The sequence below is a fragment of the Solea senegalensis genome, linkage group LG3 (assembly GCF_019176455.1).
Source record: "Solea senegalensis isolate Sse05_10M linkage group LG3, IFAPA_SoseM_1, whole genome shotgun sequence".
NCBI classification, from domain to species: domain Eukaryota; kingdom Metazoa; phylum Chordata; class Actinopteri; order Pleuronectiformes; family Soleidae; genus Solea; species Solea senegalensis.
In genome coordinates this window covers 2,263,233-2,285,867 of record NC_058023.1, presented here as the reverse complement: position 1 = coordinate 2,285,867, position 22,635 = coordinate 2,263,233, and the positions used below count along the sequence as shown (strand labels likewise).

Here is a 22,635-nt window from a genome sequence, read left to right as displayed (position 1 = left end):
GGTGGTGTTGTTTCCTTCTCTCAGTTCCTCACAGTTTTCCCTTTGGGCTGCAGCGTGTTCCTCTTCACGTGAGGGAAGAAGAAATAGTCTTATAACGAAGGTCTAATCTCACGTCGTTGGCACAGTATCTACCGTTAATGGAGCCGGTGTTGTGTTGGTGGAAAGATATTTATTTCTTCATTTACGTTGTCTGTACCAGGACTGAATAATACATTTGCTGCCAGTTTTTCCTCTAGGGCTGGGCGATAAATCCAAATATGGAAACTTCTGTTTAAAATCCCACCAATGAAGATAAGAACAAAGTAAACACAACTTGTGTGTAGAAAAAAAATTCGATAAAAGACAGAAAAAGAGAAAATATTTGTGTGACTTTTATCGATTGTTTTCCTCCGTAAAAACAAACTACAAACGTTCTGCCTTTTTCTTTGTTTTTATTTTCCTTTTTGTGGGATTTGAACAGAGTCTCCCCCTCAGGTTAAAGTGCAACACAATACAAGCGTATAAACAAGATGTCGAGCCCTGCCATAAACAAAAAAACAACAACCAAAATATGAGTTTTCAGAAAAGTTTCTACAAATTGATAATTAATCGATAAAATAAACATTTTCTTACCCAGCCTTAATTATAATTTTGATATTTTAAGGATTTCCTTGTCGCGTGGAGCAAAGAAAACTGAAAAACATGAATCAGTCTTTTTTCTTTTTTTTTTGTTTTACACTCACTGAGAACAAACTGGGAGGAGAGAGAGAGTGAGTGGGAGAAGTTGAATGGGGACTGACTGATTGTCTCTGCCTTTGAATCACTTCATTAGATTTTTATGGCAACGTGCGAGCCCAGCTCCACTCAGTTGTGTCTGTTGTCACGGCAACCAACCAGCGGAATCACTTTCCCTATCTTTCTCTCTCTCCCTCTTCTTATCGTATCGTGGAATGAACGAGACTTAAATTAATTGAAATCCATCCGACGTGTGAGTCTGATAAGAAGAAGAAGAAGAAGAAGAAGGAGCAAGCTAAGTTATCGCAGTGTTTCACATTGCAGGTGCACTTGTTTATCGCTCTCCCTCCCTCTCTCTCTCAGATTAGGGATTGAGTAGACTCAGTGAACAGTGAATAGACACACACACACACATACCAGCAGCGATGTCGGGTGTGCGAGTAACACGATGCGGATTAACCGACGCACAAATACTCTAACCCATCAAAGAGATCCTGTGTTCTCACACACACACACACATTTCCCCCCCGAGTCGTTGCGCCTGGCGCTGATTCATCTCCAGTTCTTACAGTTATTGATGTGACGAGATGAAGTTGGCACCTGTTGCTGCTCGAGCCAGCTTCAGCCCCTTAAACGACAAAAACAAAGTCAATACTACAATAAAACTGATAAAAAAGATAAACCTTAACACAGAAACTGTTATTAAAAGCATTATTTGAGCTCATAAAAACAACAACGGCACAGAACAGAATACAGTACCATGATTTATTTGCTACTTGAGCTACTTAAGAACTTAATTGGTCAAAAATGTACTGACAAATCCAGTTTAACTCGGAAGGCATTGCCTCAACTTTAATTAGGCTTGCGCTGATTAATCAAATCCCATAACTATTTAAATAATTGACGGATTAGTTTTAGTCTTTTTTTTTTTTTAAATAATCAAATCAAGCTCTGTGATTGTTCAGCCTCTTAAACGTGAATAGCTCGTTAAAATCCATCGCTTTGTTTTGTTTGTGGACAAATCGAAACATTGATTCTCATGATTGCTTTGTGATCAAGTGATTACCCCGAGCGGCTGATGCCTACACCATCACATTGTTGTTGTTGTTGTTGTTGTTGTTGTTAATGATTTGAAGTACGATAACTCATTTTTAGTGATCTGTGAAGGTCGACTGGTCATCAATCGTGACACCCAAGTTTCTTGCTATCTTGGAAGGAGCCAGATGTGGGGATAGCAATTCCAGTGTTACAGATGTGACGGAACCAGAATGACCAAGCAACTCCCAACACCACTTTACTGAGATTTCTAATCCCATGCGAATTGGCCGTTAATCCCGAGCCAACAGTGCTTCATAGGATTTCAGGACTCTAATTAAAGTTTGACATCCTGGTTGTTGATCCACCTGTGGAGTTCAAACTTGTCACAGCAGGTGGGATTTTTCTCTCTTCCTCTCCGTCCCTCTTTCTTTTCACTCAGGTCTTCTTCTTCCCTCCTCCTCTTCCTCCTCTTCCTCCTCCTCCTCCTCCTCCGCTCCGTCTATCTCTGTCTCTTCCCCCGGTGAATCACATCTGGTTCGTCTGCGTTTCTGTCCTCCCGAGAGTTTGAATGACAGCAGAGGCTGCTGGGTAATCTTCGCCGTGGGAAAGCTGAGATTAAAATCTCAGATTACAAGAGGAGAGGAGAGAGAGCAGAGGAGGGATTACAACTTGGGTTTTTTTCCCCACTGTGTCCCAAACTGCACAAATGGAAGCATAAAGCAGGTCATATACAAAAATAAACATGGGGATTTTTTCTCTCACACTCTGATAAACACTTCCTGTCATAAATGCAGATGTTTGAGTCGTTATCTGATACTCAGAGTTACATTAATGGATTGCCAACGGTTCATTGGTTTTTCACTCAATATCCATCCCCAATGTGCTCTTTTCTCACCGCACTGTGATTTATTGATTCGCCTTATTGCCTAGTTTCTCTCTCACACTCCCGCTGTTCACACAGCGACGCAGCAGAGACTAAAACTACCAGATTACATTCAGATTACGCGAAAGTGACACAGGGCTTCGACGATTCACCGATCACATGAATAGTCAGTGTAAGAATGTGTCTTTCAGCTTCTTAAATGTCGACATATTCTGTTTTATTGTTCCCTCTGTGACAAAGAAACCTGAAAAACTGAATCTGACGCAGTCCGTTTGAGACACTTTTCACAATTTTATGAACCAAACAATAGATAACTTGAATAAATAAATAATCAATAATGAATGAAAATAATAATTAGTGGTTGTACAAAAACACAACGTTATGACAGTTATAGGGTTGCAACATTCATACGTGATTAACACATTAAATTGTCAACTATTTTGATAATCGATCATTTTATTGTGAAAAAAATCAATGGTTGCAGCCCTATTATAGTTTATTAAAAACAAACCGCTACTTTTAAAAGTAAATATATGATTTCAAGCCAAAATAATTTCAAATATCCTTTTTATATTTTGACCTGACTCGTGGTAATAAGCAATACTTTGTGCAATTTTAGTTGCTTGAGTTTTTTGTGCATGTCACTCATCAGTTTCCTCTTAATTGCTCTTCATTAAAACCTTTTACTGTCCGTTCCCTTCTCTACAAAACCTAGAAATTAGATTTGTGGCCACGTGGAGACTCAGCTGAGCTTAAATGATGCCTAAAATTGTAGGAAATGAGACTTTAATGTCAAAACTTAATGAATTTTTAATGCGCTTCTCTCCAAATATAGCCCTTTATCATCACATCTCATTAGCATCATTCATTCGGGGACATTAGTTAAATTATAATGACGAGAGATGCAATCACATTACCAAAAAAGATTGACAGCAGCAAACAAGTCGGGTTTTTTTGTTGTCGGCTCTAAATGTCTTACGTCAGTCAGCTGTTGAATAAAGTAGCAGCGTCCTGTTTGTGCGATGAAGCAGGGAAGAGATTGCAAAATGTGGTTAAAGCATAAAATGCAGAGGAAAAAGTAGGCGATGCTAGTTTTAACCAAGCTAATCCGTGTTAGCTGTGTTGACTTTGCCAATCAAATTCTGCTAAATGGCTAAAAAGGACATTATACTTAATAATGGTAAAATGTAGGTAAAAATAAATATTCAAGCCCATCGAAAATGATATATTTTCCACCAACAGGTTGTGGTTTTACTTGGATTCCATGCTCATAATGTTAGCTAAACATGGATAGTTAGCATATTAAAGTAAAACCTCAAACCAGTGAACACTTAGCTAATATTTGCAAGGCTGTACTAAATTAGCAAGCAATATTTTAACTTTCATTAAAAAAATTCAAACTAATTGCTAGTTATGTTATTAGCATGCTAAAGTTAGCAAAGCATCCACCTTAAGGGACTGCTAGCATCACTATAGACTCTCGGAACAGAAATGAAAAGGTAGAAAATCTAACTTACTAACTAGAACAGAAGAAAGTGTGCCTTCATGTTTACAAAAATTTAAATAAAGAAAGAACCTTAAACGTGATTGCGTCATTCAAATGATGGTCGTACAGTTGAAATGTTCCTAATGTCCTGATGCAGTCTGATAAAAGTGTTATAAAAGTTATCAAAACGCAGGGTCTGAAACACAAAGCCTTGTTTATTCTAATTTACCACCAGTTTTCTTTGCATTTCTTTGCAAACACACTGAGAACACATTCATGTATAGTAACTTTATTCCTTTTAGCAGCAGCTAAATTAGCAGCGTTTCAGTGTCCGACTCCATCAGACACGACTTCCTCCTTCATCCCCTCCATCTGTGGTCTGATAACGAGGCCGAGTGTCGGGGGTGAGAGTTTTCCCAGGCCATGTAACTGCAGCAAACTGACGCTCTGACACTCAGTGGACAAAAAACAGAGCTCTAATAGAATGTTGCTGGTTTATTTCTATTCAGAATTTGGAATTTCCAAGGTCATGGCGCAAGGAACGTGCTCTGGAACTCAAAAGATCTCACACTCACCAACTTCTTGGAATCCAAAGACTGCCTTCATTCACACGCTGCTGCTTTTTCGTATGCGAAAATTGATGGTGCGTTCCATTTACGTCGCAAGTCGGAACTGGGAGAGCCGTCGCTTCCGAGCTGACCCCGTTTCAGTTGAGACGTCAGGGAATAAACAATCAAAGATTAAACCTTCTGTATCTTCGGTTTGATGAGTAGGCCATTTAGTGACCCCCTAGTTCTGCACTGTGTCACTGTGTGTGTGTGTGTGTTTGTGTGTGTGTACACAAACAGTTGCTTGTTAGGACTTGAAGTTGTTCTTTAGTCATCGCTGTGACACAGTCGTCAAACCCAAGTTGTTTACTTCTCCTCTGCCTCGCCTTGGGTTTGGCCACAGTGCGGGTGTGCTTACTGTATCTGTGTGTGTGTGTGTGTGTGTGTGTGTGTGCATATACAGTACATTACCGAGAGTAGAACAAAGGTGAAGACAAAGATAAAGCAGGAGGAGGCTTAAATGCAGGACTTTAGACTTAAGTGTATAGAACTTGAAAATCATAAAACAGGTGATTACAAAAAAAAACACCAATAAGAAGCTGAATAAATGTCAAATGTAAATGCTAAATGTCAGGTAACATTAGCTCATAAAGTTATTTACGCACAATCTTCATGGGAAGTCTGGGAAGTCTGTCGTTCTGTGACAATTTATGACCAAAATAAGTGATTGTCAAGATGTTTTATTGATAATTATCATTATACTGTAAATGTATGTAAAAAAATCAACCTTAAATGATCAAATTAAAGTTCAGTTCTGTGAATTATGTCCTCCAATCCTAAAATATAAGTTTTAGTCTAATGTAGGTGTTTATTTCTTTTATATTTGAATACAATCTGCTTTCAGTCTTTTCAGTTATTTCTAAAAATGTGACATTTAATTAGTCTCGTAAAAATGGAGCACATTTGTCACAAAGAGCTTGATAAAGAAATGAGAAAAAAGGCTGAATATCACATATTCTAGTCTGTTTTCGGATTTTTCCATCTGCCCTGTGACTGGCTTTTCATTTATTCCGTGTGTGTGTGTGTGAGTGTGTGTGTGTGTTGGTGCTGAAGCACCCCCGGGAGTCTCCTCCTCTCTGTGACGGTCACAGAGTCACGGCTGATCCTCCTCAGTCACGAGGCTAGTTTTACAGTGGGATAATGTTAAGAGACGCCCCGTCCACGTTCAATACACAGACTTTATGACCTTAGACCTTTCTCTACGTTGTGAATAAATGTGAAGAACCTTTCATCCTGCTCTGAAAGACATCGCCAAGTATCGCTGTATGATCATCTCGCAACGTATCGATTATCAAAGAATGGCCACATTATTGGTATCGAGTATTGTGAGGTTCTACTGCTGATATAAAAAATAAAATATAGCTTGGCTGATTACAAGTTCATAATATCGCCTTTGATTCAGTGTCGTTTTATTTGCTCAAAGGTCGTCGTCAATCAGGAAGGTGAATATTATCAGCGCATACATTGTACGTACAGTATATACGTAGCCTAACGACGGCTCTATAGAGGTTTTTTTTTTCTCTTTACAGTTGCAGACTTGACTTTAAGGGCGTTTCCCGCGACTTGATTATTACAGTCAGTTTCACTGAAGTCGACTGTGGCGATAAGAGATGTTTACTTCAGAGATAAGACGAGTTACAAGGCCAAAGAAGACGTAGAGATGATGTACAACTATTACTTTTCATGTTTATTTACATCTGCTGCGACGTGAGTATGCAAAAACCATTATGTTTATTTCTAGGGCTGCAACAAACCTAATGGGTTTTAGGGTTTTTATAAACAAAGCGAGGATAGTTTCAGCTCATTAAACGTAAATATTGTCTGGTTTCTTTGCTTCATCTCTCTCTCTCTCTCTCTCTCCCTCGCCCTCAGGAAGTACAGTCATAAATTAGCAGGGATGCTCATCTGTGCTGGAACACTGTGGCCCTGGCGACTATCGTGGGGTTCGGCCTTTTGGTAACTCGAGTATGTAAATCAGTTGCATTGTTGTGATAAAACACCCACCGGTTATGAGCAGAAAAGAAAAGGCAGTTTTCATATCTCAACAACAGTTTTGCGTGATGTTCTTCTCGTCTTCCCCAAAGGAATCGTCCTAATGACTTCTCCTCCGCTGCTACTTTACCCCGGAGGATCCATACCGTGCTAATTCATCTCATCGTTTACCCGTAAAACTAATGATTTTGCTCGTTTTAATTCCGTTCCGCCATGTGCAGCGCGTTCAGTTAATTTCATGGTTAAGAGCGATGGTTTCCCGATGTTAGTTAGTTAGTTAGTTAGTTATTTTGCAGCCAGGTGTTTGTCTTTTAGCACCTTTTCCTCGTGTGTTTGTGTCGATACACGACGGCGTTGTTGTAAACAGTGTCGTTTCTGTGACTGGCTTGAAAACACTTTTGTCTCCTCGGCTAAATCTCTTGATCTGGATTCTCTTAATCCCATTATTCTCCTGCTCCCCAACACTCAAACGCACACCAGAGTTAATCCGGTTCAAGCAGATTAGAGCCGAGTAATTACTACCTATAATATAGTGTAATCTGAATGTTTCTATTCCATTTTTTATCCGTGTTTAAAAACCACAGAAGAGAGACTAGTTTTAGACGGATAAGGGAAACTAGTCTTAGTTATTTGGTCTCAAAATTATTGAAAATATAGATTGATTTGCAGAAATCACTGCATGATTAAAGAAATTGCCATAGAGCAACTACCGTTTTTGAGTGATCTTGTTGTTTAGAGTTGGAAATAGTGATTATTTTTTATTATGAATTCATATTTTGCTTATAAAATATCAGGCAAAATTATATTTTTATGTTGTCTGTCGGCACAAGAAGACGTTCTGTAATAGGTTTAATTCTGATACTGGTACATGATACTGGTAATCCAATATAAGGGACGGTTGCCATATTGGCACATTTACCCCTCATAAAACAAGTAATGCATGATGTGCTATTCCTTTTAAAGATTTTCCAAACACACAAAAATTACATTATTCATTATTATCATTATGCGTAATATTGCTCACACGAGGTTGAAAACTTGCCTCAGGTGTAGCTAGCAGCTAAGCTAGCAGATGAGTCCGCACGTTTGACTACTTTCTCCTCTACGTCGAAGAACTAGAAATATTTGAACACTTTTAAGAGGCTTTTGAGGACGACATAACTTCACTGTCTTGTTTTTCTGGTGGATTTAAAGTGGATCTCAGGCTGAGCTGCGCTCACTGCGCCCTCTGCTGGCCCACGCTGTAATTACGCCAGATAATCTGACGCTCAAATGTTTTTTTTTTTTAAGATTCCTGTTTGAACTTTTCTCCCCACGTTCGAACAAACATCCCAATTTTGACGTCAGAAGCGTCTCGTTTTTGTCCGACCAATTGCGTTTCCCTTAAGTAATGTAAATCTTAACATTTAAGAAGCTGGAATTTGTGAATTTGGGGGATTTCTGCAGCATATACGGAACCCTGTTTTCTTATCTGCCAGAGAAGGCGAAACATTTTGAGTAAACAACTTTGTGTTGATGGATCCGTCTCCTGCATCGATTTGCTCGCTCGTCGGCGCTTGACAGCTGCTGATTGTTTTTTTTGAAAAATCATTGAGTCCCACCTCTGCTTGTTGGCTGTTATTAAACTGACCCTGATTACCTGAAGGCGAGCAGGGGAGGTGGGGGGATGGCGTGTTGCCATCTCCCTGTGGCTCGTGTTGGTGGGGAAATAAATCTTGACATCTGATCGCACGAGTAAATTGCTCCTGACTGAAGAGGTTTTCCTGGATAATTTCCTCCTCCTCTGTGTTTGTGCCAGACCGTCATCCTCTCCAACCATGGCGAGGTTTCCTTCCTTCTCCCAGCTCCGTCTCTCTGAGACTCTCAGATGATCCTGGCTTAGTGGGAGCTGCTGGAGCAGCTTTACTGGCCCACACTTGTTTACACACACTTTGCACACTTTCTCTTATCTCACACCGACGCACGGGAAAACACTCGGCTCTCATCCACACGGGAACCAAACTTTCCCTGTATGATATTTTTTTTATTTTTTGTGCTTTCTGTAAACACATTATTGTTTTCCACAAATGTCTTCATACGCATGAAACCTGTAAGTAGAAACTGTAAGTAGTGTGCCAGGCCTGGATGTGGTGCTAACACTACAAGTAACCCTGCAAGAGCAAGCGTTACAGGTGATAATAGCATAATATAAGCGACGTACTGTGACTTAATTATCGTGATAATATCATACCATGACTTAAATGTCATGATAATATCGTACTGTGACTTAAATATCGTGATGATATTGTATCGTGATAATATCGTACCATGACTTAAATGTCATGATAATATCGTACTGTGACTTAAATGGCGTGATAATGTCGTATTATGACTTAAATATCGTGAAAATATCGTCCCATGCCTTACATTTTGTGATAATATCGGATTGTGGCTTAAATATCATGATAATATTGCACTGTCCTAAATATTCTGATGATATCATATTGTGCCTTAAGTGGCGTGATAATATTGCATGGAGACGAGATTTGTATGGAGATTTGCAGAAAAATCTCACAGTATTCATTTTTAAGAAGCCGAAAAATCAGAACACTCACTTTGATTATTGTAACACATAAACACATAAACTGATTTAGTTTCAGTTATGAATTAAAACCAGAATTAGTCCTTTAGCCACTTAAAGGTTAACTCTCGTACATGTGGTGTTTTTGTTTCAAACTGTTTTGCTATGCATGAAAAGCTTCAGGCTAAATTTAATTTCAGGAAACTGCAGACGTCAGAGGAACTTTACTCAGCGCAGCGACTGGGACACTTGACATGTACACTGTGTGTTGGGATTAAATATTTCATATTAAATTAAGGACGTTTGTTATTGTTTTCCCCTCCATGGAAAACGACCGTGGTCCATGTTTGAGTTGTTTAGAGAAAAGCGTTCTGCCGTCACAGCTTTAAATAAAAAATAATTGAAAAACTGTTTAATAATTTATGGAGTGGAGCTGAGTCACCTTCTTCCACACAATTACATGTTTCCCCCTTTGTTTTGTTTTTATTTCCCAGTGGAACCATGTTTGTGTGTGTGTGCACCTGTGAGTACAGTAATCTAAATGACCTAAGTGCAGCGCAGGGGTCAGCGCAGGATCTGAGGTGGACTTAATTATCGTGATAATATCGTGCTGTTACTTAAATACCGTGATAATGTTGTATATATCATGATAATATTGCACCCTGACTTAAATATCGTGATAATATCGATTTAAATATTGTGTTGTGACATGAATATCGTGATTATGTTGTATCGTGACTTAAATATTGTGATATCAACTTAAATATTGTGATAATATCGACCTAAATATCGTGATAATATCGTATCGTGACTTAAATATTGTGATTATGTCGTATTGTGACTTTAATATTGTGATAATATCAACTTAAATATCGTGGTAATATTGTATCGTGATTATGCCGTATCGTGACTTAAATATTGTGATAATATCGACTTAAATATCGTGATAGTATCGTATCGTAACTTAAATATCGTGATTATGTCGTATCGTGACTTAAATATCGCGCTTAAGTCGTATCATGACTTAAATATCGTGATATATCGACTTAAATATCGTGATAATATCGTATCGTGACTTAAATATCGTGATGATATCGTATTGTGAGTTCAATATCGTCTTAACGTTTCTAATCTTTTCCTACTTTTACTTATATTTGAATTTTTCTTATCTTGCCTTATCTTTATTTCCTTTTAATTTCTTATCTCTTTATTGTCCTCTCTCTCATCCTTTTATTATCTTATTTTCTTCCCTGATTCTGCCTCCTCTCCTTTCCTTTCTTATCTTATTAAATATAATGTTTCCGAGCGAGTGTAAAAGTTCATGGCCTTATTTTCCAAATCTCATCCCAAACTAGCAGATGAGTGAGCAAACGTCTGATGTTGATTTTATTATTATTTTGAATCATTTTCAGCCTCAGGTTTTGCTCTGGCTGCGTTTTTTTCTTCGCCGTCTGCTGGTAACGATCTGGCGTGTGAGCGCACCGTGTGATGTTCTGACGCTGTCGGCCATCTGTAAATCAGGAACAGTGAGAAACACATGAGAGCTAATTAAAACAAAAGTAGATACTGTAGGTTTGTTGATGATGATGATGATGATGATTGCTGTATCGCAGTTAAAGCCGCAGGACGACTTTGCTTTGGAAGAGTCGTTTAATTCTGCTTCTGTGAGGTCAAAGACATTGACGAAGTAAAGTGCCTTCAGGCTCGACAGCCGCTCACTTATGTTTCTTTAAAGCTCGGGTCCGTCTGTGTGTGTTTTGCTGCCGTGGCAACCAGCGATACCACGTACTAATATTTTAGGTTGCCTTACATAATCGTCTGCTTTTGTCAAACGCAGAGTGTCGTTTTCTATTTTTCCCAGTACAAGAGGCACCGGGGGAGGTTTGTTTGGAGTCACTGCTCTGCTGACTGACCATTGTTCAGTGTCGAGACAAATTTAGCATCTTATCTGTTGCCGTCCCTCTTTCCCTGCGGCCTGAAAAACCCTTAGAATCCTCTTGACAAAAACACAAACTCAATACACTCTTGATCCTCATGATGCTCTTTATAAGCTCTGTTTTCCTGTATGTTGTGCTCACGGAGCGACGAGAATAAGTGTACCAAAATAGCGCTGTGGGTCTCTTTTTGTTTTACCCTGAAGGCCTGAGTGGACTTGAGAGTCGAGTGTTTACCATTTATTTTGGGATAGGGTTTTTTCAAGCAAAAATTGCAAATATTTGATGGACTTATTGTCCGATATTCACCTTTTCTGAACTTGAATGAGAGTTGGTGAAAGGTTTTGCAGGGTTCACAGTGTGTTGCGCTAACGGGAGCAGCTAACAAGGTGCATTCAAGAAATCCCATCAGTTTCATTGCAATCCTGAAGGTCTGAACGGATTCTTTTACCGTTTATCGTGGATGAGAATCTCAGAAGACGCTAAACCATTTTCAAACTTCTGTTCCCAAAAAGTGCCATAAATGTTCATAGAAATTCTCTACAGGGAGTTGTCGGACAAGGAAAATTGGATCCAGACTTTTTCTGGAGTTTGCCGTTCACATGTGCAGTGGAAGATTGTTAGCATCAAAATGTCTGGAACAGTTAATTCATGGTGTTCCTCAAGGCTCAACTGTCGGCCCGCCACTTTTTAAGCAACTGCAAAGCTTTTATGTGTTTATCTAACACTGGATCACTTGTTTTCTGGGAATGTGACTTGCAGACAGGCAAGAAAACATCCGGGCGATATTCAGAGCAACATTTTCTTTCCGTTTCTTCAGGCGGAGCGCAGCGGCTGCGATGTCAACATTCTTAGCATCCCAGTGCCCATTCGTCGTGGCGGCTCAGAGTCCAACCTGGATGTGGTGGACAGCGTTGGCAGTGAAGGCGTGGGCCTGGATTTCTCCAAGGGAGCACTGGGTATCGACAGCCTGCAGCAGAAAATCCTAAAGGTCAGAGGAAACGTGAACTCAGCTGTCGTAGATTTACTGTGTTTGACGTGTGCTTGACATTGATCACAGTCATGATCTTTGAGGCTGAAAAAGCAACATTTACAAACACAATAAAATCATCTATGTCCCTTTAGGTGACGGAGCAGATTAAGGTGGAGCAGGCAGCCCGGGACCAGAATGTGGCCGAGTACCTGAAGCTGGTGAACAACGCTGACAAGCAGCAGGCGTCGCGGATCCGCCAGGTCTTCGAGAAGAAGAACCAGAAGTCGGCGCAGAGCATCGCACGGCTGCAGAGGAAGCTGGAACAGTACCACCGCCGCGCCAAGGACAGCGAAACCAACGGCAAACACAGCCACAAGGACGGCAAAGAGTCCGGGTCGCAGAGCAAAGAGGGCAGCCTGAAGGACGTCAGCGCCACGGGACGTCACCCGGCGCTGGACAAAGTGAAGACCATCGGGCCGGGCGTGTCGCTCTCGCCGCCCTTCTTTTTCAACAAGTCGCGGGAGTTCGCGAACCTCATCCGGAACAAGTTTGGCAGCGCAGACAACATCGCCCACCTGAAGAGCTCCATGGAGCACTCGTCGGGGCTGCAGGTGGACAGCACGGCAAGGGGGCTGAGCGGCAGTGCCACCACAGTGAGCAAGACGGCCAAGTACCAGAGTGACGACGAGTGCTCCACCGGGACGTCGGCGTCCGCTGACTCTAATGGGAACCCGGCCGGAGGCTCGGGGGCGGGATCTGGGGGTCCAGGGAGGTCGGACTCGAACGGGCGTCTGGCAGAGATTGTGGACATGGTGCGGGAGGTCAGAGACGCTCAGGGACAGCTGGCCGACGAGATGGAGGCGATGAACACGCAGTTCAAACGAGACTATAGCTACTTCACGCAGGTGCTGCAGGAGGAAAGATACAGGTGAGGACAGTGTTTCAAGCATTTAGCAGACGTTTTTATCCAAAGAGACTTGCAGAAGGAGATTGAGTAGTCGAGGGGTAACATAAGCCTTTATGTTTGCTGTTTGGGTCCCACTTATCGTTTTCTATGCACTTTCTCTGTAAATTCAATAACTCCTTTTCCCCCTTTTTCTCCTGCACTGATGTCTGTGTCCAGTTAATTCGTCAGCTGCTGAACTTATTTGAGCCGTTTTGACAGTTTTATTGCGGCCGACGTTATTATTATAAGCTTTTGTCGGCTATAAATAGGGCGACGGAGCTTCCACACAAATCCCCCGGACTGTTGCTAAGTCGTCCGAGGGCAAATGTTCTCCGCCGCGTAGTTACACTCGTAGATGATACACACACATCCCTGAATTATGCAGCGTTTCTTACACATGTCCCCCCCTCTGTGTGTGTGTGTGTGTGTGTTCAGGTATGAGCGGCTGGAGGACCAGTTAAACGACCTGACGGAGCTTCACCAGCACGAGACCAGTAATCTGAAGCAGGAGCTGGCCAGCATCGAGGAGAAAGTGGCCTACCAGGCCTACGAGAGAGCCAGAGACATACAGGTGATTGTTTCATCGAGGACTATGGTGAACAGATTGATCATCAGTTGCAGCGCTACAGTTTACGTCTATATATTTTTTTTAATTTTTCTTACAATATGTGCCAATTAGGATAAGAATGTGTACGTGTAAAGTCACACACCAGCGCCTCTAGATGCTCCTGTTCAAGCCTTTCACCTGGCTTTGCAGCGCTTAAAGTCCCCGTAAAGTAATAAAAAACCATGTCCCTAAGCACTTACCCAACTTTAAATGATTAAAATAAGTCGATAAGTGTTTAAAAATGAGGTTACAAATCACGTATGGTTCATTCTTCTGCGTCCGTGAACGTCGCTGTCCATCAGCGTTTGTACAGAATCACACTTCCTGTTCATGTGAGTCTGTGTTTCCTGTACACACACATACTGGCCCATTCCACTTAGTGGGGACCACAGTCTGTGAACATCTCAACGTAAGCACTCTGGAATCAAAACACTTGTTTCACAAACGCGTAGAGAAGCGTCGTTGTCACGATTTTAATCGTTTAGCAGTTGCAGTCCTGCTCTCTGTCGCCCTCTTTCTCCTTCAAGTGGTACTGCAGCCTCTTTCTGTTCTTCTCTACTTCAGGAAGTGCTGGAGTCGTGTCAGACGCGCGTGTCCAAGCTGGAGCTGCAGCAGCAGCAGCAGCAGCAGACGGTGCAGCTGGAGAACGCCGACGCCAAAGTGCTGCTGGGCAAGTGCATCAACATCATGCTCGCCATCGTCACCGTCATCCTGGTGTGCGTCTCCACGGCGGCCAAGTTCGCCGCGCCGCTGCTGCGCAGCCGCCTCCACCTGGCGCTCACCTGCGTGGGCGTGTCCCTTCTGGCGCTGCTGTGGAAGAACTGGGAACACTTGCAGTGCGCGCTGGAGCGGCTGCTGCTGCCGCACTGACGCAGCACGCGGACGGAACCGGGACCAAACTTTGTACCAAACCCTGGGTGCAGGTCTATAGCGGGGCATGTTGTCATGGCAACACAGAAACCAAGGGGGGGAGGAGCTTACATGTAGCCTTACACCAGCCGTAGCTCCACAGTCCTGTGGTGAATGGATTTACGGAGTCTGCGATAATTCCAACCGACGAGACACGGACGAGCAATGAGCATGTGATGGAAAAATCGGACAAAAACACTATAAATAAGCTGGAAACTGATCAGATCCGAGTCCTTTTATTGGCTCCTCTGAGTTCACACAACGCAAGTTTTTTTTATCGCAACAAGGATGGACACGTGATCGTCAGTCTCTGTGTTAACCAATCGCCTTCAAGCTTTGATATTGGCAAATTTAGGTGTTTTTACTTTGTCTGTCTCTTTTTACTTTGTCTGTCCCATTAGGACGTCACAGTTGATCTCAAAATAATCGTAATTGCGAAGAAATGTCTGTATTAACGTCAAAACCTGAAAATCTGCCGTGTTTGTTTGTTTGTTGACAGACTCCGAAAAAAACTGAAATCATCTTGATTTTGATCAATATTTTTATGAAAATGATAAAATAATCAAAAATGATCATTTGCACCGATCACTAATAATGCTGCTTTGCGATATCTATCAAAATATTCGCAAATTTGTCGTTTTTCTGATCCTGCGTAGAGCCGTTAACCCTTAAGAGATACGAGGGACATTTTGTGCCATTCAGGTTGCTATTTTCAAGCCATTTTGGCTGTATTGAATGAATATAGGTTATAAATTTGAGGATTTTCATATTTGGACAAAATTGAAATGCTTCTCTCACAAAAACCGACACATTTGTTTACGCGTTTAAAGTGGAAAAAAAAGATTTTTAATGAAGCTGACATTTTTGGCCGCTAGGGACAAATGTGTTAGGATATTAAATTTATCAGGAAAAACTTGACTCATAGACAATCGTCATGTAAACAGCAGAACAGATTTGGAGACGAGATTAAAAACACGCTGTGGCTCCACCTGGTGGAAGATCATGTAGCGTGCAAACCTCGGATCAGTGTGACGTCTTTGGCGTGTGTGTGTGAAAGCAGATCTGTTTTTAACTTGGTATGTGCGTCCTTGTCCATCAGCCAGCTCAACACACACATCCACTTGAGATTGATTTATAGTGTGTGTGTGTGTGTGAGCATTTGTGTGTGTGTGTGTGTGATATTTATGACGTCTCTCTCGTCAGTGTCTTGATAAAAAAGGAAATCTCTCCGACGTGTGAGAAACACGTTGTTTTCTACTGTGGTTCTGTGTTTGTGTGTCTGTGTGTAACTGTGTAGTGTTTTTAAAGAACAAATTCAACATTTTTTGGGGGCAGGTAGATTAGTTTTGTCCGTGTTTTCACGTCTGCATGAAAAACTATGAAGCTACGAAACGTGACGTTGTTCTGACTGAAGGTAAGAGAATCCACCTGTCAGCACCAGCTCTTCCTCCTCCTCCACGGCAGCCATTTTCACTTGTTTCTTAAATGTTATTTACATTAAAGTCAAGTGATTAGAAATGTGTCACTAACCATTTCACCAAATCTGGACAATTACAGAAGTCGCCTTGTGTTTGAAAAATGACGTTTAATTTGTGTAAAATTCGACGCTAGGGGCGTGTCCTCGTCTACTCGTTTTAGTCGGGACCAAAGTCCACAAACGTCGCTGTTAGTCGTTAGTCCTTTTTGTTCACGTTTGTCTTGTTTGTTTAAACTTTACCAAAGAGTATGAATATATCACATATTGATACCTAAATATTAAAGCTGCTGTCTGTGATTTTCACCTTCGGTGAGTGGGCGGGTCTTTTAGTCGCTCCACAGCTAACACAGCTCCGCCTCTTTTGTGTTAGTGCGACATTTCCAACTCGTGTGTGTCACAGGCTGGAGCTTTAATGCAGTGCTGGCAGGTGGATTTAAAAAAAAAAACACTTTTCCAAAATCATTCCTTCAAAATAAAATGTTTCGCTCTTGTCGTGAAAAAACGTTTGTCTCCTTCGTGTAAAATCTGTTCTACGTTTGGGTTTTCTTTGTTGTTTTTTTCGGGCGACTTCAGTTTCTTCTAAAAAGTGATTTTTGTGGAAATGAACCTTTACTCTCCTCGATGCTGGCTACTGTAGTAGCACAGTAACACGTACTGTGATGAAAACGCAGAAAAAGCAAAAAAAATGAGGAGAAGATGATCTGATTTTTTTCCTCCTGGTTTTTATTCAAAAATGCTTTTTTATTTTATTTTATTTTATTTTGTTTTTTAAATGAGGTTGAACAGAACAAATGAACGTGTCTGTGTGTGTGTTTGTGTGTGAAGCCTTTGTTGTTGTTGTGCTACGTTCAGGTTCCCCTGGGACAAATACAGTCGCTCTGCTCAGACTTCACCACTTGCTGCTGCTGAGAAAACCAAGGAACAGAAAATCCTTCCATCTCATGTCAATATTTTTCTCTTTGGCTCTGATTATTATTTTTCTTTCATGTCCTTTGAACGCACTCGTTACCAAACTTACGATCTGACCAAGTTTTCGGGCAACAAATACGATGAAGTTTGCGTGCATTATCGTAAAAAAAACCCATTGAGAAAATAAATTTCTGTCGTTTGCTGCACTCTGAACAGAATTCACCAAATTTTTTTATGTCATATTCTGCTGAAGAAGACCTAAAACTAGTGTTTTATTTCAAGCGTTATTATCGCCCCCCTGGTGGCCAACTGAAATTCCGGTTTTACTTTTCAAGGTCTGAGGACATCGTGTCCCACGTCTTTGGACATTTTCTTGTATTTTTGCATGTTTTTCTCGCAGTTTTTTTCCCACGACGTGACCTGAACGCAGCATCGCAAACTAGACGTAAACAAGGAAGTGAACAATGTAGCTCCGCCCACCTGACCCCTGTGATCACTGTGATGACGACGATGATGAGGAAGGTCGACACGAGACTGATGCCTTTTCAATTCTATTTCTACTGTGTCTGTGTGTGTGTGTGTGTTATCGTCCTGTTCCTTCAAAATAAAACAAAAGAGCCAAATATGGAGACTTAAAAGGCACATTCGCCCTTTTTTTAAAACACTGTTTTTTTCTTATTGTTGAGTCTTTAACGCGCACCTTCACTGCAGAAGCTGTTTCTATGTCAAACTTCTGTCTCTTCTCTGTCTTTCTTTTGTTTCTTCTAGGTTATTTTTTTTCCATGACGTTTTTGTTTCTCAGAGGAGAAAATAAATCTTGTTTTTCTAAGAAAACACGTCTTGTGTCTTCTGTTTTCCCTCCTCCTCATGCTCACATCTCATCCATTATACATCACATGACCTCCAACAGACAGTCGGCCTGCGTGACATACAAAAATCGACTCTCGCTGTGAACAGCGTCAGGAATTCATACATAATAAAAACAGGTGACGATAACTTTGACAAATATTCAAAAAGAATGTAGAGTTTAATGTAAACACGTACGTAAAACACTTACTCTTTTATTGTTTAATGGTCATTAAAAGCCTATTAATGTGCTTAATTAAATGTTAGCAGTAGTTTATTTACATTTATTTGCAATGGACGTAGAAGACAGTTGTGTTTTTGGAAAGTCAACGACATAAAGCCACATACAATATGAAAATATGACAATTCTGTTCATATTTAGATAATTTTTGGCCATGATTTGCACCGACCGGTCACCAAACTGCAATATTTAACTTCAAACCTCAAAAACTCTCCGTCACACTCGAAAATCTTCTTAGGGTTGAAAGGAAATGGTCTCATATCCTTTGAATCAGATTATTTACATTGAAAATTCCTTTCAAACATTAATGTTTCAGACCGTCGTTCTTCAAAATGTGTTTTTTGATAATTGTCACTTATCTGTGTGCCTCATGAGTGAATAAAAATATCTAAAAATGTGAGAATAATCCAGGTGCAGTTTTTTGATTCTTATTTTTCTTTCTGGTCTTTATAGTCAGAAAAATAGCAGAAGAGTGACACCTAGCGGCCAGACGTGAACAGTACAACTTTCTCCAATCTCATCAAACACTTTTAAAGCCTATATATATTATTTTTTTTTGGTATGAATTTAATAACTATTTTTTAGGTTTTATGACACATGGACAAATTAATGACATCGTGTTGTGATATTCTGTTTTTAAATACAACAAAAATGTTTTAAAAAGTAATTAATTCTAGATAAATGTAATGAAAGCTCAATAAACATGAAACTATAGCTATTTTTACATAATATAACATCTCAAAATAATACAAAAAACACTTGACATACTTCAAAATACATAAATATGACGTAATTAAAGCACAAATACAAAAATACAAAATTAAAAAACGCCATAATAAAAATGCAGTTCATCTTCCATGACGGCAGAGGGCTATCGTGAGCGTCCCTTTTGTTGTTTAGGCGCAAACCGGAAATCGTCACAACTGTCCACTTATTTTCCAGATATTTTAATTCTGCAGTAACTGGCGAAAGATACATGGATTTAAGAATAAATTAATCCTACTTTGTTGTTTGTAAATCCGTAACATTTGATGATAAAGTTGGGATTTTATTTTTAACTGAGCGGCGTAAACTCATAAGTTGTTGTTAGCCGTCCTGTGGCTAAGCAGCGTTAGCCTCCAGTGTTTTTCATGACTTCAGTCTGAATAAATTCGCGTATTTTTAATCGTATTTCGGCTTTAAATGGACGAACAGAAGGAAAATATTAACACCACCGAGGACGTGAACGTGAAGATGTCTGACACCAGAGAAGAAGACGAAGAAAAGGTGAAAAAAAACTACACATTTAACACAAACTCTGTGATTTGTGGACACGTTAGCACGACTAATGTTAGCTTTAGCTTCATTTGTCGTTAAATGTCATTATTCGCTTTGTCACGTCGTGTATTTTAAAGTATTTAATGTATAAAGCCCCGAAACAAACATTATATACTCTCCTTCTCAGTATAATAGAAACAAATTAATAGAAATATAAGATACAAGAGGCAAAAATGTGTTTAATTGTTAGTAATATCCTATTAAGGGCTGCACGATATTATTAATTAACCCTTAAGAGTTCCTTTAAAAACCTGATTATTTTGTTCCTTGTGGCAGAAAATGTCACCTTACCAAGATCTGCTATTAAAAGTATTACATATTAATATTTTTTCCACTTTAAATGAGTCAGTCTTCTAAAACTTCTTCAGTCTGAAATCAAATATCAAGTGTTTTTGAAATTGTAACCCTTTATAAGCCAGTATGTTTACACAACTCCACTGTTAAAAACTACAATAATTTCCATTAAATTAATTTCAAGTAGATTTTTGATTTTGATGTATTGTTATTTTTTTTCTGCTTAGTGATTTCTTGCGTCACTGACCGTCCTCATTGTCTCCTCAGGTCAAGTCTTGCAGCAGGATTTGTCCCGCAGAGGAATCTGTCCCTCCCGTTTCCCCGTCTCAGTCCAACAGCGACTTCAGTCACCCTGTCTACAAAGAGATCGCTCTCGCCAACGGACACATCAACCGCATGTCCAAGGACGAGCTGCGACTCAAATTAGCCGCGCTGAAGCTCGACACGAGGTGACCTTTTTAAAAAACAGTTTTACACTTTAGAGTCGTATTAACACGACAGTGATGTTTCCTAAATGAAAATGTTCCCGTGTTTGTGTGTGAAGAGGAGTGAAGGACGTCATGAAGAAGAGGTTGAAGAGCCACTATAAGAAGCAGAAGCTGCAGCAGTCGGCGGCAGCGGAGGGAGGAGCCACCGCCGACACCTACTACGATTACATCTGCGTGGTCGACTTTGAAGCCACGTGTGAGGAAGATAATCCCGCAGACTTCCTCCACGAAATCATCGAGTTTCCCATGGTCCTCGTCAACACGCACACTCAAGAAATCGTGAGTTGATTTTGTTACAAACACGGGATTATTTATGCTTTAATCTGTCACTTCCTGCTCCAAACGTCTCTGTGTGATTCTTTGTTCTATCAATGTTTTGTTTTTGTGTCTGTGGAGACGCAGCTGCACAGCTACGCCAGTAGTGAGAAGGAAACAAGAACGAGGTGGAACAAATGTTTTAAAGAGAACGTTAGGTTAAGGAAATAACCGGTTCTCTGAAACGTGACGTGACTTCAGGAGCAGCTGATTCTGTGGCGTCAGAAGTTACATAGTGGAGCTTTAACTTGTGTGGGTTTCTTTTTTTCCATGTAATTTTCAGGTGGACAGTTTTCAAGAATACGTCAAACCTGAGTTAAATCCACAGCTGTCAGATTTCTGCGTGAAGCTCACGGGAATAACACAGGTCAGTAAAACTCAGATTATATTTAAAGGTTTAATCTCAGCATCAGTTTAAAGAAATGTTGATCTTTAACAGAAAATGGTGGACGACGCAGATTTGTTCCCTGAAGTCCTTCGACGAGCGGCGGCGTGGCTTCAGGAGCGAGAACTCGGGACTAAATACAAATACGCCATCCTGACTGACGGGTTAGTCACCTCTGTTAATCCCTGTTCAATAATAATCTCCTGTTCATCAATAATCCCGTTGAGTGACCTGTTATCGTGTGTCTCACAGGTCGTGGGACATGAGTAAATTCCTGAACATCCAGTGTCGAGTCAGTCACATCAGATATCCTCAGTTTGCCAAGAAGTGGATCAACATCAGGAAATCGTACGGAAACTTCTACAAGGTTTGACTTTGATTCACGTTTGTTCACCGTTTTACTCATTTTACTCCAAAATAAAGTCATTAAAGCTGTTTTTTACGCCACATACGTGAAGCTTTTCATCAGGTTTCACTGTATTTTTCAACAGTAAATGACTAAAAAAGTGAAAGTCAGATCATTCAGCTTCTTAAATGTGAATATTTTCCAGTTTCTTTGCTCCATGTGAAAATAAACAGGAATAACTGCCAGGAAAAAAAACATATTTTTTTAAATAAAAAGAGGCAGGATTTAATGTTTTAAATTAAAATAATTAATCAGTTCATAAAAACAAAATAAATAAGAATAAGAAATAAAAATAAGAAAAACTGCCAATGTTTTAATATACATTTTTTACCAGAATTCGGAAAGAAAGTCTTTTTAAATTTTTTTTATAAAATTTATCTTATAAGAAAATATGTTCTGTATGTAAAACTTTATTGAATGTAATTCATCAGTTGATAAAAACAAAATGTATCTTTTTAATAAAAATGGAACTCAAATCAGGAAAAACTGCCAAATTTCTTCCTTTTTTTAAATATAAAATTTGACCTAAATTTGGGTAAATAAAAAAACTGGATTTAATGATGAATGAGTGATGAAAATAATGTTAAGTTTCACTCTTGGCGCAGGTTCCTCGCACGCAGACAAAGCTCAGTACGATGTTGGAGAAACTCGGCCTGAAGTACGAAGGTCGCCCTCACTCGGGCCTCGACGACTCGCGGAATATCGCCCGCATCGTCCTCCGCATGCTGCAGGACGGATGTCAGCTGCGCGTCAACGAGCGAATGCACGCCGGACAGATGCTCTCCGTTCCCAGCTCCGCTCCACTAGAGGGCGCTCCGCCGCCACACGGCCCTCGCAACAGAGACCGCTGACGACGCCTGTGAGTTACAGGAGGGGGGAAAATATATAAGGCACTTTACAGGCTTTTATTTTGAAGCTCGGTGAAGGGGTTTTAAACAGAAAATGATCTTTTCTTTCAGCTTCAGTCAGAGCTGCTACAAAAGAAAATGTACAATTTAATTTGACGTCCGAAACTCTTATTTTTCGAGGCAAAACCCCCCCACAAATGTTCATATTTTTCTTGCTTAGATTTACGTGTTTTCCGTCACAAACGCTGCTATTGCGACACAACAACGGCAAAGTCATCGTACAAACTCTCGTCTGTTCTCTGTGAAGCTGGTGTTGTACAAATGTTTCACCTTTTGTATGAAATTAATGTTCATTTCATGGAACTTGGATCTATTTTAACAGGAGAAGAAAAATAAATATTCTGTCGTTACGTACAGGGTTTCCTCGTGTGTGTACTTTGTACGTCAGAATTTTATTTT

General features: G+C 40.3%; 2 protein-coding genes across 3 annotated transcripts in view; both read left to right on the top strand.

The window, feature by feature from the left end:
- tmcc3 (transmembrane and coiled-coil domain family 3) overlaps window positions 1-14,905 on the top strand; it is a 35,380-nt gene extending 20,475 nt beyond the window's left edge. For both annotated transcript variants that reach the window (XM_044021912.1, XM_044021913.1), the window contains exons 2-5: window positions 12,036-12,206; window positions 12,341-13,116; window positions 13,570-13,705; window positions 14,306-14,905. In XM_044021912.1, the coding sequence (XP_043877847.1) occupies window positions 12,036-12,206; window positions 12,341-13,116; window positions 13,570-13,705; window positions 14,306-14,611 (1,389 nt within the window). In that variant the 3' untranslated portion in view covers window positions 14,612-14,905. The remainder of the gene's footprint in view (window positions 1-12,035; window positions 12,207-12,340; window positions 13,117-13,569; window positions 13,706-14,305) is intronic.
- A 4,125-nt stretch (window positions 14,906-19,030) lies between these two features.
- On the top strand, window positions 19,031-22,590 carry eri1 (exoribonuclease 1). Its single transcript, XM_044021574.1, has 7 exons — window positions 19,031-19,389; window positions 20,002-20,183; window positions 20,279-20,501; window positions 20,821-20,904; window positions 20,977-21,086; window positions 21,175-21,289; window positions 21,934-22,590. The coding sequence occupies exons 1-7, from the start codon at window positions 19,306-19,308 to the stop codon at window positions 22,177-22,179; spliced, it is 1,044 nt and encodes a 347-aa protein (XP_043877509.1). The 5' UTR covers window positions 19,031-19,305; the 3' UTR covers window positions 22,180-22,590.
- Window positions 22,591-22,635: the final 45 nt, after the last annotated feature.

Bases quoted from the DNA above. Each gene is read 5' to 3' on its own strand.
- eri1 (XM_044021574.1), top strand. From the start codon at position 19,306: ATGGACGAACAGAAGGAAAATATTAACACCACCGAGGACGTGAACGTG. The intron at 19,390-20,001 runs GTGAAAAAAAAC...TTGTCTCCTCAG, and splicing joins GAGAAGAAGACGAAGAAAAG to GTCAAGTCTTGCAGCAGGAT. The intron at 21,290-21,933 runs GTTTGACTTTGA...CTCTTGGCGCAG, and splicing joins CGTACGGAAACTTCTACAAG to GTTCCTCGCACGCAGACAAA.